This window comes from Vicia villosa, linkage group LG5 (assembly GCF_029867415.1).
Source record: "Vicia villosa cultivar HV-30 ecotype Madison, WI linkage group LG5, Vvil1.0, whole genome shotgun sequence".
NCBI classification, from domain to species: Eukaryota; Viridiplantae; Streptophyta; class Magnoliopsida; order Fabales; family Fabaceae; genus Vicia; species Vicia villosa.
The window spans coordinates 60,169,616-60,187,218 of record NC_081184.1 but is presented as its reverse complement, the minus strand read 5'-3'; the positions used below and the strand labels follow the sequence as shown (position 1 = coordinate 60,187,218).

The following is a 17,603-nucleotide window of genomic DNA, read 5'->3' as shown; positions in this document are numbered from 1 at the left end:
CTTTATTCCGATGAGGATGGATTGTTCGATGGAGAGACTTGCAAAGCTATACATTTAGAGAATTGTTTGTTTACATGGTATTCCGTTGAGTATTGTTTCAGATAGAGATTCGAGGTTTACTTCGAGATTCTTGGAAGGTTTGAAAAATGCTTTGGGTACTAAGTTGCATTAGAGTTCTGCTTATCATTCGCAAACTGATGGTGAAACTGAGAGGATGATTCATTCGCTTAAGGATCTTTTGAGGTTTTGTGTTTTAGAACAATGAAGTGCTTAAGATAGTTTTTTGCCTTTGATTGAGTTCACTTATAATAATAGTTTCCATTCGAGTATTAGGATGGCACCTTTCGAGGATTTGTATGGTAGGAAGTGTAGGACGCCTTTATGTTGGTATGAATCTGGAGAGAGTGATGTGGTTGGACCTGAGTTAGTTTAACAGACGATAGATAAGAGTAAGATGATTCAAGAGAAAATGGAGGCTTCTCGGAGTCTTCAGAAGAGCTATCATGATAAGAGGCGAAAAGCACTTGAGTTTGAAAAGGATGACCATGTGTTTCTTAGAGTTACTCTTGTGACGGGCGTTGGTAGGGCTTTGAAGTTGCGTAAGTTGACGCCGCGTTTTATTGGTCTATATCAAATTTCTGAGAGAGTAGGTGAAGTGGCATATCAGATTGCTTTGCTGCCATCACTTACTAATCTTCATGATGTGTTCCACGAGTCTTAGTTGAAGAGATACGTTGCAGATCCATCTTATGTTGTCCAATTAGATGATGTGCAAGTGCGGGATAACTTGACAGTTGAGACATCGCCTATTTGGATTGAAGATCGAAAAGTGAAGAAACTTCGTGGTAAAGAGATAGATTTGGTAAAAGTGGTTTGGGGAGGACCCGCAGATGGTAATGTGACTTTGGAACCAGAGGGTCGGATGAAGGATTCGTATCCTGAGTTGTTCACTTCAGGTAATTTTTTAGGACGAAAATCTTTTAAGTGGGGGAGAGTTGATCATCCCGATTTTTATTTAGATAACTATTTTATTAGTTGTTTATTTATTTAATTATTATGTTGTGAGATAATTAATATGATTGTGTGATTATGTGTTAATTATGCTATTTAAGTTATTAGGTGAGTTAATGATAGAATAAGCTATTGGGCCTAATAATTAGAAATTGAAGTGATAAGGAGGTGAGAATAACTAAGCTCATTAGCTAAATAGAGATAATAAGAGAAGGGATTATGTTAGTATCTCATTTTGTGAAAGAGAAGAGAAAGAACACAAGAGAATAGGAGAAAGGGAGAAAGTGAAGTAAGAAGAAGAACTAGAAGATTCAACATAAGGTAAGGACGGGAATCTATGTTATTAAGGGTGTATATGATATGTATTGTGTGTAACAGCCCGAATTTTATTATTTGACTAATTAAATTAAATAAGGATTTATTTACTTAATTTGGACGAAGTTTGATAATTAATTGGATCGTAAGTGTTATTGAGAAACGTGTTTGGATTATTAAGTGAAGTTGGAATTTATTTGGTTAATCGAAGAATTAATAAAGTGGAATATGTAGAGAAATAATATTATTATTGGATTTTTATTTAGTTGAGATAAAGTCGGATTTAATTGGATTAATTGGAAAATAATATTAAGGGTAATAATATTGTTTGTTGGAGCATAATTATTTATTTGAACTACTCTATTTTATCAATTGGGCCTAATTAGTTAGGAAGTGAAATTATATGGGTTAAGCCCAATATGAATAATATAGTAAGGGTTGGAAGAGTAGAGGTATCATAACTTTGTTCATTTGCAAAAGAAGATGAGAAAAGAGACTAAGAGAGGAGAAAGGAGAAAAAGCTAGGGGATGAACAACAAGGGAGAAATCTAGGGTTTGAAGCACATTGAAGAGGTAAGGGGGAGAATCCTTATTATTATGGGTTAGTATAATTGGGTCAACGGGTAGAAACATGTTTAGGCTGAAATCCCTAATTTTTATGGTTTTGAAATTGTTAGGTTTTGATGAATAATCTTTGAATTGTGATAATTGATTGTGTTTGGAATCGATATATTGGTATATTATAGAGACCCAATTATAGTTTGAGAGAACAATTTGAAAATGATTTCTCCCTGAGAAACCTATACAGTAGCGCTTCAAAATGGGCTTCACTATGGACACATCATTGATGCCTTTAAGGTTTCCTGTGGACATTTTCTTTAAACTCTAATTGCAACTTCCCAAAGGTTCTGTCTACCTCATTGCTCTCAATAATTAGTGGAGAGTCATCTGAACAGAAGCAAGCTCGAAGAAAGCACATAGGTGGAAGCTTAGGTGCAATTGATCACGCCCCTCTGTTAGTTTCGTTGTACATGGTTCAATCCAAGCAAAAACAAGATGACCCAGAAACATTAATAGGTAGACCTTCTCTTGGAAAATTCATAGGTAGACTAGTTGAGCAACATTAGCATGTGTGATAAACTTTGATTTAATAATATGTGTAGACTTGATTCAGAATTTCACTTTGATGTATTTCGAATTTTGCTGGTCTATTAGTATAGATTTCAGACTTGATTCAGACTTTCACTTTGGTGTAGTTTGAATATTTTGTTATTATTTCTTGTATAACTAATTACTTCTGGAAATTACTAATTCAGTAATTCTACATGTACTGTAGTGGCGAGGAGCTTATGTTTAGAAATATAAGAAGTCGTCCCTGTAGCATGAATGATATGGCCACCTATATATTAAGAATAACAATTGGCTGAGAAGTAACAATTAGCATACTATAAAGACATATATTTGTGATAGGTATATGTTAAATCATGTATATGTATAACAAGTTGGATTTACTGTAGCACACATTATAAATTAGCTTGAGAAATCAAGTTTAAAGTTTGTAATACATAATGTTTAATTAGTTTAATATTAACAATCATAAGAATAATGGTTTAGTTCTATAAATATAATTTTTAGGAGTTTTGAATCAAAGATAAACATATCGATTATTTAGTTAATTTTAACTTCGATAAAGTTGTTAGAGTTGCCAATAAAATTGTTAGAGTTGTTTAGAGTTATTAAGAGTCATATTTTTATTTGTTTTGCGTAATTTTGACATGTTTAGAGTTGTTAGTGTATGATGTCGGTGTTTGTTTTTTTGTTAAAACTTTAACAATTCATATCTTTTGAACCGTAATTCCGTTTGAGTCTCCGTTCGAAGCGTTAGAAAGCTAGCGCGATATTCTTTTCAATAAAAAAAAGGGCCTTGAGCAATAGAATGCTATAAATTGGAAATGGAGTAGAAATAGAAGTGAATTAAATTAATATAGTGTGATTATTAATTGGTTAATTAAATTAATAGTTGAATTAATTTTAATAAAACTATTTATTTGGAATATACTTGGACTTGGATAAATTATTCGGTTATCGGTAAATTACGGTATTTTGGGAATTTGTCCGTAATTGTGTTTTGGTTTGAATATGTATGTTAAAAATAATATATGTATATGCCATGATGTTGTGCTAATATTGATTCTCTGTGAGTAGTTGGTTAATATTAATTCTAATGATTAATTGCTTGATGTTGGAAGTGTGTGTTCATGTATAATTGGCAAAATGAGAATTAACATGAGATAGTATAATTACTAGTGTTAATTGGATTGTGTGAATCGTAATTGATTAATTGGCCTCTTATATATGATGTGTGTGTGTGTGTTGAGAATGCTGTGTGTAATTGGTGGATAATTCATAGAGTTGAATTATTGTGATATGCGAAAAATTAAGATGGTAGAGATGATCTTAATTTCATATATTTTTGATATTGTACATACATTCATATCATAGTGTGCCTTGAAACACAGGTGGATTTGCTTTGAAACACAAGCGGGCTTGGATTCTAGAGTGAATCGGAAGCCGTAAACTATATGTTTACAATTGGTGGACTTTGGTCTTGTCCGGATCGGAAGTGTGGCTTAGATTCTAGAGATATGAATCGGAGGCCGGTGAAACTTAGAATTTCACATTGGTACCACATGCATAGTGTCACATGTTTCATTGAGTCGCATTAGAGTTATGTGATAGTTGATTATGTGCATTTTGTTGTTGTGATATGTGCATGATTGTGATAATTGATTATGTGTATTATGTTTTGTGATAAGTGTATGAGTGAACAATTGATTATGTTCATTGATGTCATAATGCTATGTGTATGGATTTGGTAATTGATTATGTACACTTGGTGTTGTGGTGATATTTGTATTAATTGACAATGGAGAATGAGTGATGTTTGAATACGTAATTGGTTAAATGCGGGAATATGTGATAATTATGGCTATGTGCACAATTGAGAATATAGTATTGAGATATTATACGCTTATACTTCTTGTACGTTTAAAGTATGTGATTATATTCATTAGTATTATTTTACATGATTAGGCATGGTGTAATAAATTCCTATAATTGTTGATTTTAACCATTGTATCTTTTTATACTTTCTTCATAATGATTTGTATTCTCACCCTTCTGTTTTAATGTTGCCCTCGTTTGGCGACATGCAGGCTTGACGTTTAGTAGCTGGCGTGTGATCTAGTCGGAGTTTCTCCCGAGTTGCTTGGTAATTAAGTAGCGAGTCAATGCTCTGGTCATGTAACATTGGGTAGTTTAGATGTTGAACTCATGTTCTATTTGTTTATGAATTTTGTTATAACTTGTGAACTTGTTTAATTGGTTACTTGTTGTTAAGAGGCTTTAAGCCAAATATTATGATCATGGTATGGGACATGTATCATTTATATGAAACACATGAGTATTACTTTCCGCTGTTAATGCATATTCTGGATGAATTATGATTATATGTCAGGTGTTATTTGAAATGACCAGGTGTAATGTATTTTATGGGTAAATGCTGTCGGTTTTAAAAGCTTTTTAGTTTTTGAAAACGTCGATGTGACGCCCTTTTTAGTTATATGCATGCTTATTCTCTGATTATATGCTTATTATTTTATGGGGTAAAAAGGGGTGTTACACTGTGTATTAACATGCTTAGGTGTTCTTAATTTTGATTTCTATAAAACTTGTATGTTAGGGTTTGTGTAGAAATCCATGGAGTTGAATTAATAATCATATTTTTGTTATTGTGTTGATAACCCATGATAGAACCATGATTTGGAACCTATCTATGTATGATTAATGGCGGTTTGGATGTGTTTTTGTGGCTCGAAACGAGTTTTATAAAGTTCTATTAAAAAGGGAATTTTTCTAAAAATTGCAGAGGGCGCATCGCGCCGAATTAGTGCGCGTAGCGCGGGCAAGCGCGCGAATGGGTGCGTAGTGCGACCTGTTTTGAAATTTTGTGATTTTTTATTCTTTGAATTAGGATCTCGTATGCTTATGTTTTATGAGGGATTTCTATGTATCTTAATGATTTATTCAATAGAGACTGGATAGGTTTTGAATCGAAAAAGAATGTATAATTGATACTTGATTTTTAGTATAGGTATATGGTGTTTTGGTGATCGGTGAAGATAACGTTGGTTGGCTTGTATGTAATATGTTATTTGTGATTGGTAAATGCTACGTGGATGCTTTATTGGTGATGTATGTACATTGTGCAACGTTTGGTGGATAATTTGATCTGTTCAAATTATTGTGATATGCTTGAATAATTAAGGTTGTGTGATAATCTTAATTGCATATATTGTTGGTTTTGTTGCACATGCATTCCTGGGTAGATTGTACTTCAGTTGTGGCTTTGATGTTAGTGTGGAAACGGAAGCGGTGGACTATAAGTTCATATTGTGGCTTGGATCCTAGTCCGAATAGGGAGCATGGCTCTAATTCTTAAAATGAATCGAGAGCGAGGTGGGCTTAAGGTTCACGTTGGCACCAGATGCACGAGTCATATTAAATTGCATTGGAGTCGCATTTGTTGTTATGGGATGATTGATTTTTTGATGCGTGATAAGTGATAATTGGTAATTGTCATCTTAATGTGATATTCTTGATAATTATGATATGTGCGATAATTATAGAACTCATTATGATTGTGAAGAATGATGAATTAGTTGGATCTTTGTATGTTGTATTCATTATTTATATTATATATTTATAATAATGTGAATTCTCATCCTTCTGTTGGAATGATGCTTTATGCTACATCGCTCAGGTACTAAAGAATAGTGGTGCTTTGCACGAGGATTAGCCGAGGAGCTATTTGGTTATTCTATTTAATTAGGTAGTCAGTCGATGCTCTAGTCATGTAACACGGGGGATATTTGAATTCATGTTTGTTATTATGAGATATTTTTATACTCTCTTATTTGGTATTGTATTTGGAGATAATATGTTGAGTGTCCTTTTTGTCCAATGTTTTAAATTCTTATGACTTATTGATGATATAATATTGTTATCTTGATTTGGTAGGTGATTATAGTATGAGATATAATCATTGAAAATATTTTGAGAAATAATTGTTCTGTTGCGTTATGCATAGTTAATGAAACATGAAGTTTAAATATGCGTTATGATAATGATCAGGGGTATACCAGGTATGTTTTGTTGGTTTTCATTGTGTTGGAAATACATGTGACACCCTTTGGTTTATGCATGCTATCTTACTCTTTAATTATGTGTTATAATTTATTTGGGGTAAAAATGGGTGTTACAATACACACACCTAAATCCAGCATACCCCTCCTGGGATTATTTATTTTGGGCGAGCTGCTAAGTTTCAAAACCCAACGAATTTGTTCAATCATAGTGCACTACACCATATGCCCGATTCACGCCCCCTCTTTGGAAGTCTTGAAATTGGGAAGGCCAGTACAGGATCAACGAGGTGATCAATAATGGTGCTGATAAGTTAGACAATCTTGAAGGAGTAGAATTGCCTAGGACTTGGAATGTAGCAAGTTTAAAATTTTACTTTAGCTGAACATTGTAATAAACTGTTAATAAAATAAGGCTGACGGGTAGTACTCTTTTCCCTTGCAAGGGAAATGGTTTTTAATAAGTCACTCTCAATTATTTACATTTATCTACTTTGCAGGTAACTCGAGATTCTTGCAGTCCTGGTAATACCCCAAAATCGGGATGCATTCGTACCATTCGGGACAAGTTGACACTCTTCCTTTGGGAGATGAGTAAAAAGTCGGTTACGCCTACTGGCCTATGACTGCACCGAAGCTTGTTACACCTCCGAGCCTATGTCCGCACCGAAGCCAATTACGCCTTCGGGCCTATGTCCGCACTGAAGGTGGCTACGCCTCCAGGCCTATGAACGCACCGAAGCCAGATAAGTCTTCGGGCCTATGAATGCACCAAATCTGGTTACACCTTAGGTCTTATGAACGCACCGAAGCCGGTTACGCCTTTAGGCCTATGTCCACACCGAAGTCGGTTACGCCTTTAAGCCTATGTCCACACCAAAGCCGGTTACGCTTACGGGCCTAAGATCGCAACCACGATGGTTCAACCTGCGGGTTATCGCCTTATCTAAAATTATTTAGTCACTTTTAAACCCCTCGAGCATAGTCGATTTGATTCGTCAAGTACATGCTACTCAAGAATTGTGTTGCTGATCGGTTTGACCTTTTATCTAAAAGCACTTCAGCCCGCTACACAGGCTTCTTGCTTGGGAGAAGTCATATATCATACGAGCTAGGTCTCACACTACGTACACTAAGAAGTTTATTTTTTTCTAAACATGCACAAAGGCCTAAGAAACAATGTTAAGAAAGGAGCATAATACATTCAAACAGAAGCCTAAAAGGTTGGGAAGATTGTATGTTCCGCTAGGGGCTTAAAAGTGTTACAAAACATGATTGAAAAATGCATCCCTATTGATGACTAACAGGAATTTCAAACAAGATATTTAAACATCACACGCCAGGCTGATCATTGGGTTGGTCGTCGAGAGTTATTTCTGGTTGCTTCTTGTCGTTCCCGCCTTCGGCCTCGGCTTTTGGAGTCTCAGCATCCACGTCCACCAGCTGACCATCTCGGATGACTTTGAAGTAGTCCATGGCGTCGACATTGAGATCTGGTTGGAGAAACAGGGCTTGATCCTTAGCTCTCTTAAAATCTTCATCCCGACATAGAGTATGTTAACTTAGGCCTCCCTTAATGAAAGCTTCAGTTGTTCATTAGACTCTTTGAGCTTCTCAGCTTCCTGAATGGCGCTAGCCAATGTAGCCTCAACATGTTCCTTCTTCTTGGTCACATCGGCCAGCTGCTTGGTAGCCTCCTCAGCCTTTTCGGTTTGACCTTTCAGGTCATCCTTTAGCTTGGCCACCTCTTTTGACAGCCGATGTTCAGCCTGATCATATTCATCCCCGACTTCGAACAAAGCTTGAGCCATCATAGTGCATCTCATCAGGTAGGCACATACATTGGCGGCCAAATGCTTTTGGCCTTAGCAACATCTTCGTCAGAGTTGAGGTGGTCATAGAGGAACTTTATCCCATCAAAGTTTTTGTCCAAGAATTTGAATTGAGTAGAGAGATGAGGTTGATGGCTACCTTGGCCAGTCTCTTGCATCAGGACCGGGATGGCCAGATCGACGCTGCTGACGGGGTCACCCATCAAGATCTTTTTTTTAGCAGGATGTTGTTGATAGGGGTCGAGGATGTTAGTCTGAGGCATCGAGATCATCTGGGCCTCCTTGTCAGTATCCATTTTATTCTTTCTGGTGTTATGGGTCTGAATACCAGAGGGGTCTGATTTCAAGGTCGACTGGCTGGCAGCCCTCCAGACTCTGGCTTCAGCCACCAGCTTCCTTTGCTCCTTTGACATTTGCGGTTGTCATTTTTCTACAAAATCAAGCAAAGATGGACAAAAGAAAAGGTAAAAAAGATAAAAACACTTACGGCGTGGGGTCACAGAGATCCTTACCCAAATGTGCCAAGAGCTTCTCTTGGTCTTCGGACATTTCCATTATGTCCTTGGTTTCCTCAGTTGAAAAGAGTCTAATAGGGAAGAGTCTGGACTTCCAACCCAAACACGGGCACTGGATTTTTCATCCAATAAAAAGGAAAGCCCCGACTATCATCCAGGGCATACAGGACACTAGGGCATCTATTTCCACTCTTGATCCGGATAAACCGGTCCTTAAAGCCCTTGTAGTTGGAAGTATAGGCTCGGAGAAAGCTCTTACACGGGGTTCCGTTATGGGACACCCAACTTCCCTCATCGGCATCTTTCAATTCGAATAGAGAAAACAAGAAAACTAGTGTAGGGTCGATGTTTAAAACCTCATTAATAATTGGCAAAATACTCTTTTTGGTTTCGTATGTTAACTTCGGGGTTCATTTTGGTCCCTTAACTTCAAAAAGTTTCATATTGGTCCATTAACTCTTCAAAAGGTGTCATTTTAGTCCTTTTTGACATATTAGCGACGGATTTAGCGAACGAATTTTGAGTTTTTCCTTCGCTAATATGACAAAAAGGACTAAAATGACACCTTTTTAAGAGTTAAGGGACCAATTTGAAACTTTTTGAAGTTAAGGGACGAAAATGAACCCCGAGCTTAACTTACGGGACTAAAAAGAGTATTTTGCCTAAATAATTTGAAAGACCTTAATAAAGCCCCATCCATTAGGACGTAGTTGGACTGGGGCTATGTTCAGGATGTTTAGGAGGCTAGCTTCAAAGTCAGAAAAGGGGATTTGGATCTTGAAATCTTCAAGAACCCCAAGGTAGAAGTAAAAGCACAACTCGTCTACACCTTTTGGATGGAAGAGACAAACTTTCTCGCCCTCCTCACTTGTTTCCAAGATTACATCTTCTTCGCTCCCAATTGAGGAGAGATTCTTTCTTGTACGAAGTTTTTATATGTCACTAAAACTGACTACATAGTGCTTGTAGCTTAGTACCTCTAAGTCTATGTAGGAGCCTCCCATTTCCATTAACACTTCGATGGAGCTTGATGAATCAAATTCTGAGTTAGAATCGCTAAAAGACTCATAGAGGTCTCCACAAACCTCTAGAATAATCTGGGCAAACTCATTTTTGCCTCAAGTGCCTTTGCACGACTCCATACATTGCTCCTAGAGAGCTTTCCTCTCTTGAACATTACGGGAAACAGATACGTTCCCCGGATCATCACACTCCCTAATAAGCATTATTTTTACAAAAAAAAAAGTAAATGCAGAAAAGGATAAGAGAGTTACCTGGAGAAGTATGAGGAGAAGAAGGTGAACTCTTTGAAAATCTTCAGGAAATGTTACTTGTGGAGATAAGAATGGAAAGTGAGAATGGAGGGATAACATTTAAGCACTTAAACCCTATATAACAGCTATAAAACAGAGTTATGGCAATAGAGCATGTTCCCCGTAAAAGTTATCATTATGCAGTAAGGTGGAAAGACGTGACTTGATGGCCCTTTAAAACCCACTAGCACACGCTAGAGGCACGACGACCGCTGGATCGAAAAAGACCGATCACCCCCAAGTCGACTCAAGAATTCTAAACGTATATTCTGGCATAACACTTCACCCATACGGGTCTCGAGGTCGGGGGGCTTATGTACATACCAAAAATACTTAAGTCGACGTGGGAGGTCGGTACAAATATAAGTAGCTATTGCAGAGAGGTCGGTTTCGTGACATACCGTCGAGTAGGTCGAATACAATGCCTTTGGTCGGATCATATCCTCTACTCGGCAAGCATCTCAAGTCATAGGGATTCTCTATTTTCCACCTTGGTAGTCGGTTGTCCTAGTCAGCTATGACGATTATAGATATGGGATACGCTTGGGCCGTTACAGGGTGTTACATCTCTTAAATAGAAGGCGGCGGAGGTTACGATGGCTTCCTTTACCGAGGGACTCCAAGGGTCATTTCATAAAAGTTGCACTTCATAATTCTAGAGATATAAATAGGGCTCCCGATTGAGGGATAAACAAGACACTCTTCCATCTTGAGCTCACGCATATTCCTATCGTGTTGCTCAAATCCCTAAAGTTTAACCTTTCAGTTACGACCTCACTTGATTCGCTTCCGGGAGGTATTATTTCAAACGTGTTTTACAATATATATATATATATATATATATATATATATATATATATATATATATATATATATATATATATATATATATATATATACACTCCCTCCGTCCCAAATTATAAGAGAAAAAAACAAAATCACTCTTATTAAGAAAAGTAAAAACACATTTATTTGACTTATAATTTTCTTGAAATAAAGTGCTTTGGAAAATTATAAAAATATTCTAATTGGTTGTAAGTTATGGAAATGATGAGAGAGAATGTAAGTTAAATGCAATTTGCATTTAATTTTATCTTGAAAGAAATGAAAGATGATTTTTTCTCTTATATTTTGGGACAAGAAAAATGCATTTTTTTCTCTTATATTTTGGGACGGAGGGAGTATATATATATATATATATATATATATATATATATATATATATATATATATATATATATATATATATATATATATATATATATATATATATATATATATATATATATATATATATATAAATTCAAATTTTTAATTAATTAGTATTTTTAATTTGTCTTTTAGAGAAAAAAATCATTGAATATACGTTATGAATTGAGAAAAAAAATGAAATTTTTTAATCAATAAGTTTATACATAAAAGTATTTTTCCTTTCTTAAAATATTTCATTTCAATATTTCTTTCTTAATATGTGCTTTTCTTATTTTATCATTGGATAAACTAAATGGTCCACACGTAAGATTGAATAAATTTGATTAAAATATAGATGGAAATGATCTAAATTCGTTCTTTTCTCGAAGTGGTGATTGATCTTTAACTTTTAAAGACCTATTTTAAGATAGTTTGAAGAGTCAATTATCCAAATTGAAGTAAATTTAAAAAACAAAAATAAACCTACACAGAAGATTCAAGCTAGCTTGTTCTCTATGGATACATTTCAAAGAATCGAAAAATCGAAAAATTTATATTTTAAAAAAATATTTTATAACCTGATGAATTATTACATATAATTTTAAAGAGAAATTTGTTTGTATTTGATTTTGATTTTGATTTTTCAATACTAAACGCGCATTAGAAAATTGTTACCGACACTCTTGTTTGTTTCCGAGAAAGCGCCATTTAAGCAAAATTAAAGTTTAGGATCAAATTTTATTTTATTTTATTTAGAAATCCTTTTTAGCTAATTAGGGGTTAAATTCTTACAAGTTGGCAAATCTAGTATTTAAATTTAGAATTAATTAAAATAATTAGTCAAGTTGTGTTGGTTCCTTCTTCCATTGCTTGCGTGAGAAAAAGGAGTGTTGGCCCTCTCTATTGTTGCTTAGTCAAGTTCTTTAATTTCAACATATCATTCCCTCACTTTCACTTTCTGTTTCAATTCCTGTTTCAGATCTAAAACCCCATTCCAACATTCCATGTTTTTCAGTTTCATATATGTTATAACACCATAGTTCAACCGAACACAAACAACAACCTTATTCTTGTCGGAACAATTAAAAAACTAGTCTTTCTCCAAATTAAAGAGATGATGTTCCAGGAAAACGGGAATGGTGAAATGGGTTTATCTGGAATCCCCTTGGGAGCAAAGAACAAGTACTTGAGGATGAATTCCCAGGTTCCTGATGATAACGATGATGCTTTGCACCAACAACAATTGGAAGATAAGAGGAACAGTACTAGGAAATATGTTATCGCATGTGCCATCTTTGCTTCTCTCAACAATGTTCTTCTGGGTTACGGTATGATTCATCTCTTTGAAAACTGTTTGACTTTCTCAATTTTTGCGTTGACCTTGATCTGCATCCTAGCATCTAAGATAATAACAGATCTAAAATGAGAACCCATCAAATGATTTTGACTTTGATTCTAACTCTATTGCAGATGTCGGTGTGATGAGTGGTGCAGTTATATTTATAAAGGAAGATCTAAATATAACTGAGGTACAGGTAGAGTTTTTGATTGGTATTCTTAGCATTGTTTCTCTATTGGGTAGTTTGGGTGGTGGAAGAACATCAGATATTATTGGTAGAAAATGGACAATGGCATTGGCTGCGGTTATATTCCAAATAGGTGGAATTACAATGACTTTTGCCCCTTCCTATCAAGTACTCATGATTGGAAGATTACTAGCTGGAATTGGAATAGGGTTTGGAGTTATGATCTCGCCTATATATATTGCTGAGATATCACCAAATCTCACTAGAGGCTCTCTTACTGCTTTTCCAGAGATTTTTATTAATGTAGGAATTATGCTTGGTTATGTATCCAATTATGCGTTTTCTGGTCTTTCCGTGCATATAAGTTGGAGAGTAATGCTTGCTGTTGGAATTTTGCCTTCGGTGTTTATTGGTTTTGCTCTTTTCGTTATTCCCGAGTCGCCAAGGTGGTTGGTAATGCAGAACCGAATCGAAGAAGCTAGATCGGTCCTGTTGAAAACTAACGAAGACGAGAAAGAAGTGGAAGAGAGGCTAGCAGAAATACAACAGGCTGCTGGTTTTGCCAATTCTGGTAAATATGAGAACAAACCTGTTTGGCGTGAATTGCTGTTTCCGCCTCCTGCGCTTCGCTGGATGCTGATTACAGGTCTTGGAATTCAGTGTTTTCAACAGATTTCGGGAATTGATGCGACTGTCTATTACAGTCCAGAAATTTTCCAAGCAACTGGTATTGAAGATAAAAAAAAACTTCTAGCTGCTACGGTTGCTGTAGGTATATCAAAGACTGTTTTTATTTTGGTGGCCATTGTTCTTATTGATAAAGTTGGCAGAAAACCTCTTCTCATTACAAGCACAATTGGGATGACAGTTTGTTTGTTCGGTATGGGAGCTACTCTTTCATTTTTTGAAAAAGGGCCGTTAGTGATTGGATTGGGTATTCTTTTTGTTTGTGGAAATGTTGGATTCTTTTCTATTGGACTCGGCCCTGTGTGCTGGGTTTTGACATCTGAAATCTTCCCTTTACGTGTGCGTGCTCAAGCATCCGCTCTTGGAGCTGTGGCTAATAGGGTCTGCAGTGGCCTTGTTGCCATGTCTTTCCTATCTTTATCCGGGAAAATTTCTTTCGCTGGAACATTCTTTCTGTTTTCCGCTATTTCTTCCCTTGCCATTGTTTTTGTTTTCACAATAGTACCTGAAACCAAAGGGAAGTCTTTGGAGCAGATAGAGATGATGTTTCAAAATGAACATGAGAGTCAAGTAAAAGAAATGGAGCTAGGTGATGTTGAACAACTTGTGCAGAACAAAACTGGTATAACAAATTAGTTAATTAGCCTACACGTATTTCACTTGTTATGTCCAAGGCTTTATGAATCCTCCACACATGATTCTGATACGGGACATGAGAAAAAATGAAGGCAAATTGCATTCTTATTGTATACTCAAACTTTTACTAGTTGTACAATTATTTTGTTTCTTTTAGTTTCATTTAAGTTCATAGTAGGATTATATAAGCATGGAGATTTTTGTTGGAGATGATCCTGTCTCCACCTTTTCTGATATTTGGAAACAACTTATAGTACCATCATTAGTAATTTTACCTATTGCTCCACGATGGATGTAATTCATATGAAAATTCTTTAATAAATCATATTCTTTTCAATTTTAGTATCTAAATTGTCGTCCATAGACCTAGAAGCATGTATGCTTAGTGTCATATTATTATCAACATTAACCTCTTGTTGCTCTTAAATCAAATAATAATATTTATCATCTTTAGATTTCAATAGGATTAGTCTTTGGCTTCAACCAAATAAAATTTTAGAGTACAATAATTAGTTGGGGTTCCTTGTGTAAATTACAATAAAATATGTTTAGTCAAAGCATCTCCTATGTATATATTTCTGTAAAATTAGAGGTTGACTTCAGCAGAAATTGGTTTGGTATTGCTGGTAACTCCTAAAATTGTACACTTGAAAGACATATTTTGTCAGCATTCTCATTAATATTAAAAGAGTCCTAAGTTTTTAGGTTCTTCCCAAGGATGCCAAATGAACTTCTGAAGTAGGGAGGTTTTAACAGGCAGACAATGTTAAAAAGAGAAAATCCATAAATTCAAGTGTTGTAATCGGTTACTACGAAATTTATTTATGGACTAAAATAGAAAGTTTTGTCGTGGGTGTAATCGGTTACGTATTTGCTGTAACCGGTTACCACTGCCATGTCTTTTAATTGCTGTAACCGGTTACCACTGCCATGTCTTTTAATTGTTAAAACAATTGTAACCGGTTACACGTTTTTTGTAACCGAGTTACAGTTTGTTAATTTCTATTTTTAGCTTTGTTACTTGTATCCCCATCAATTATAAAAGTGTATATATTTACCAATTAGGGTACCTCATCAACAATTCATGAAAAAAAACATTTTCACCCTCAATAGTAGCGTGTTTTGATTTTCCCCTCTATTAAAAAAATTTAGTCTTCGCCCCTTAGAAAAAAAATTATGTTTTCAGACACCCCCTATTCCATGTTTGGCTAACTGGGCGTGGAGATTTTCCCCCTATTAAAAAAAATTTTAGTCTTCGCCCCTTAGAAAAAAAGATTTTGTTTTCAGACACCCCCTATTCCATGTTTGGCTGACTGGGCATTGTTGAATAGAGGGTGTCTGAAAACATAATCTTTTTTTCTAAGGGGCGAAGACTATTTTTTTTTAATAGGGGGAAAAATCAAATCTCGCTACTATTGTAGGGGGTGAAAGTCATTTAACCCTTAATTCTTTATCTCTCTCTCTCTCTCTACATTCAATTACTCCATTTTCATCAACCTTGTGATTCCAAGTTCTAACATTTGACATCAAGAGCCTAATTTGATCCACCAAATACCCAGTGTGTAGCATGAGTTATGTCTCCAATGAGAGAATCCCTACAAACCTACTCATTCTTGATGTAAAGAATTACGACAAATTGTGCAAGCAAATGAAAGGGTTGTTTGGATACCAAAATTTTCTTGAAGTGATCAAGAACGGTGTGAATCCTCTTGTCGAAGGTGCAATGGATGCATAACGAGCTACACATAAGGAAGAAAAGAAGAAAATTTTCAAGGCATTGTTTTTAATCCATCAATGCGTTGATACAAGTAATTTCGAGAAAGTCGGTGACTGTGAATCATCGAAGCAAGCATGAGAAATTATTGAGAAAGCATACACAGGGGCTGACAAGGCGATGGTTGTGAGGTTACAAACTCGCAAACGTCAGCTTGAGTTAATTCAAATGGAGGAGAAGGAGACAATCAACGATTTCACGACAAGAATTACTCTATTGGTGAACCAAGTAAAAGCATGTGGAGAAATGATCATGAAGCAGTATGTTGTCGCAAAAATTTTGCGTTCATCAACGACAAGATTTGATAAAGTTGTCATAGCGATTGAGGAATCGAAGGATCTTGCGAAGATGAGCAAAGAGGAGCTACAAAGCTCTCTTGAGGCTCATGGGCAAAGGATGGAGAGAGAAGTAATGATAAGGAAAAGTAGGAGATGGTTTTGCAAGATTGTTTCAATGAGAAAGACAAGAAGTCGGAATGAAAATGGCCCTTGAAGAGTAAAGGCATTTTTTAGAATTTTGGTGGAAGAGAATCCCAAAATTCCAAGAATTCGACTTGTGAAAAGGGTGAGAGTAGCTGCAACAAGAATGGTGGTCAAGGAAACTTTAAAGGTGAAAGAAGAAGGATTGATAAAAGCAAGATGCAGTGCTTTGTTTGTCAAAAGTTCGGTCATTTTTCAAGAGAGTGCAATGTGAATAAGAAGGAACCTCATGTGAATGAATCCAAGGTTGCAATTGCAAGACAAGTATTTAATGAGGAGAATACTCTCTTAGTTATGATCATAGAATGGGAATACAGCAGCATTAGGCTTCGGGACAACAACAACAACAATATTTTTGGAAACGCTGCAGAAACATGTTGTAACCGATTACCTATACGCTGTAACCGGTTAGAGGCAGAAGGATCTGCCATGATGAGTATGAAAGGTGAAGTTCACTGTAGCGAGGAATGATATTTGGACTCTGAATGTTCTACTCATATGACGAGGAGGAAAGATTGGTTTGTTAAAATCAATCGTGCCATGAAGAACAAAGAGAAATTCCCTGATGACACCACTCTAGCAGTGTTAGGGATCAGTGATGTATCAATCAAGAGAAGGGAGGGTAGACGTTCTTTGATAAAGGATATGTTGTATATTCTCGGAATCAAGTGTACCCTTATAAGTATTGGCCAATTACTTGAGAAGGGTTACAATAATCATATGGAGAACAAAGTGTTACGCGTTATGGATTAAAACAGGGTTTTAACCCTTAAGGCTCTAATGGCTGTCAATAGAACTTTCAAGGTTGAGCTGAAGGTTATGGAGCATAGGTGTCTTGCTACAGTGGCTAGTCGAGAAGAGTGGATATGGCATTATTGTCTTGAGCATCTCAATTTTTTAGATCTCAATGCATTGCAAAATAATATAATGGTAACATGGCTGCCATTGATCAACATACCGGCTACAATTTATGAAGAACGTGTGTAAGAAAATCAACATAAAAGTACATTCAGCAAGGATGCAAGTTGTAGAACCAAGTATTATATTTTGTTTTGTTGCCTGCATTTTGTTAAAACAAGTTTTCAGCAAGTAAGACAAGATGTCTTGACATGTTGGTACG

At 35.8% G+C, this 17,603-nt stretch overlaps 3 protein-coding genes across 3 annotated transcripts; all 3 read left to right on the top strand.

The window, feature by feature from the left end:
- Positions 1–469: 469 nt before the first annotated feature.
- LOC131604720 (uncharacterized) lies at positions 470–7,156 on the top strand. The gene is made up of 4 exons (XM_058877143.1): positions 470–646; positions 722–956; positions 6,520–6,530; positions 7,031–7,156. The coding sequence occupies exons 1-4, from the start codon at positions 470–472 to the stop codon at positions 7,154–7,156; spliced, it is 549 nt and encodes a 182-aa protein (XP_058733126.1).
- A 5,031-nt stretch (positions 7,157–12,187) lies between these two features.
- LOC131601692 (probable polyol transporter 4) lies at positions 12,188–14,581 on the top strand. The gene is made up of 2 exons (XM_058873558.1): positions 12,188–12,709; positions 12,852–14,581. The coding sequence occupies exons 1-2, from the start codon at positions 12,496–12,498 to the stop codon at positions 14,228–14,230; spliced, it is 1,593 nt and encodes a 530-aa protein (XP_058729541.1). The 5' UTR covers positions 12,188–12,495; the 3' UTR covers positions 14,231–14,581.
- A 1,543-nt stretch (positions 14,582–16,124) lies between these two features.
- LOC131604719 (uncharacterized) lies at positions 16,125–16,954 on the top strand. Its single transcript, XM_058877142.1, has 2 exons — positions 16,125–16,412; positions 16,517–16,954. The coding sequence occupies exons 1-2, from the start codon at positions 16,125–16,127 to the stop codon at positions 16,952–16,954; spliced, it is 726 nt and encodes a 241-aa protein (XP_058733125.1).
- Positions 16,955–17,603: the final 649 nt, after the last annotated feature.

Coding starts and splice junctions, on each gene's coding strand:
- LOC131601692 (XM_058873558.1), top strand. CDS start 12,496: ATGATGTTCCAGGAAAACGGGAATGGTGAAATGGGTTTATCTGGAATC. Junction 12,710..12,851: donor CAATGTTCTTCTGGGTTACG/GTATGATTCATC, acceptor ACTCTATTGCAG/ATGTCGGTGTGATGAGTGGT.
- LOC131604720 (XM_058877143.1), top strand. CDS start 470: ATGGAGGCTTCTCGGAGTCTTCAGAAGAGCTATCATGATAAGAGGCGA. Junction 647..721: donor TATATCAAATTTCTGAGAGA/GTAGGTGAAGTG, acceptor CACGAGTCTTAG/TTGAAGAGATACGTTGCAGA.
- LOC131604719 (XM_058877142.1), top strand. CDS start 16,125: ATGGTTGTGAGGTTACAAACTCGCAAACGTCAGCTTGAGTTAATTCAA. Junction 16,413..16,516: donor GGCAAAGGATGGAGAGAGAA/GTAATGATAAGG, acceptor GGCATTTTTTAG/AATTTTGGTGGAAGAGAATC.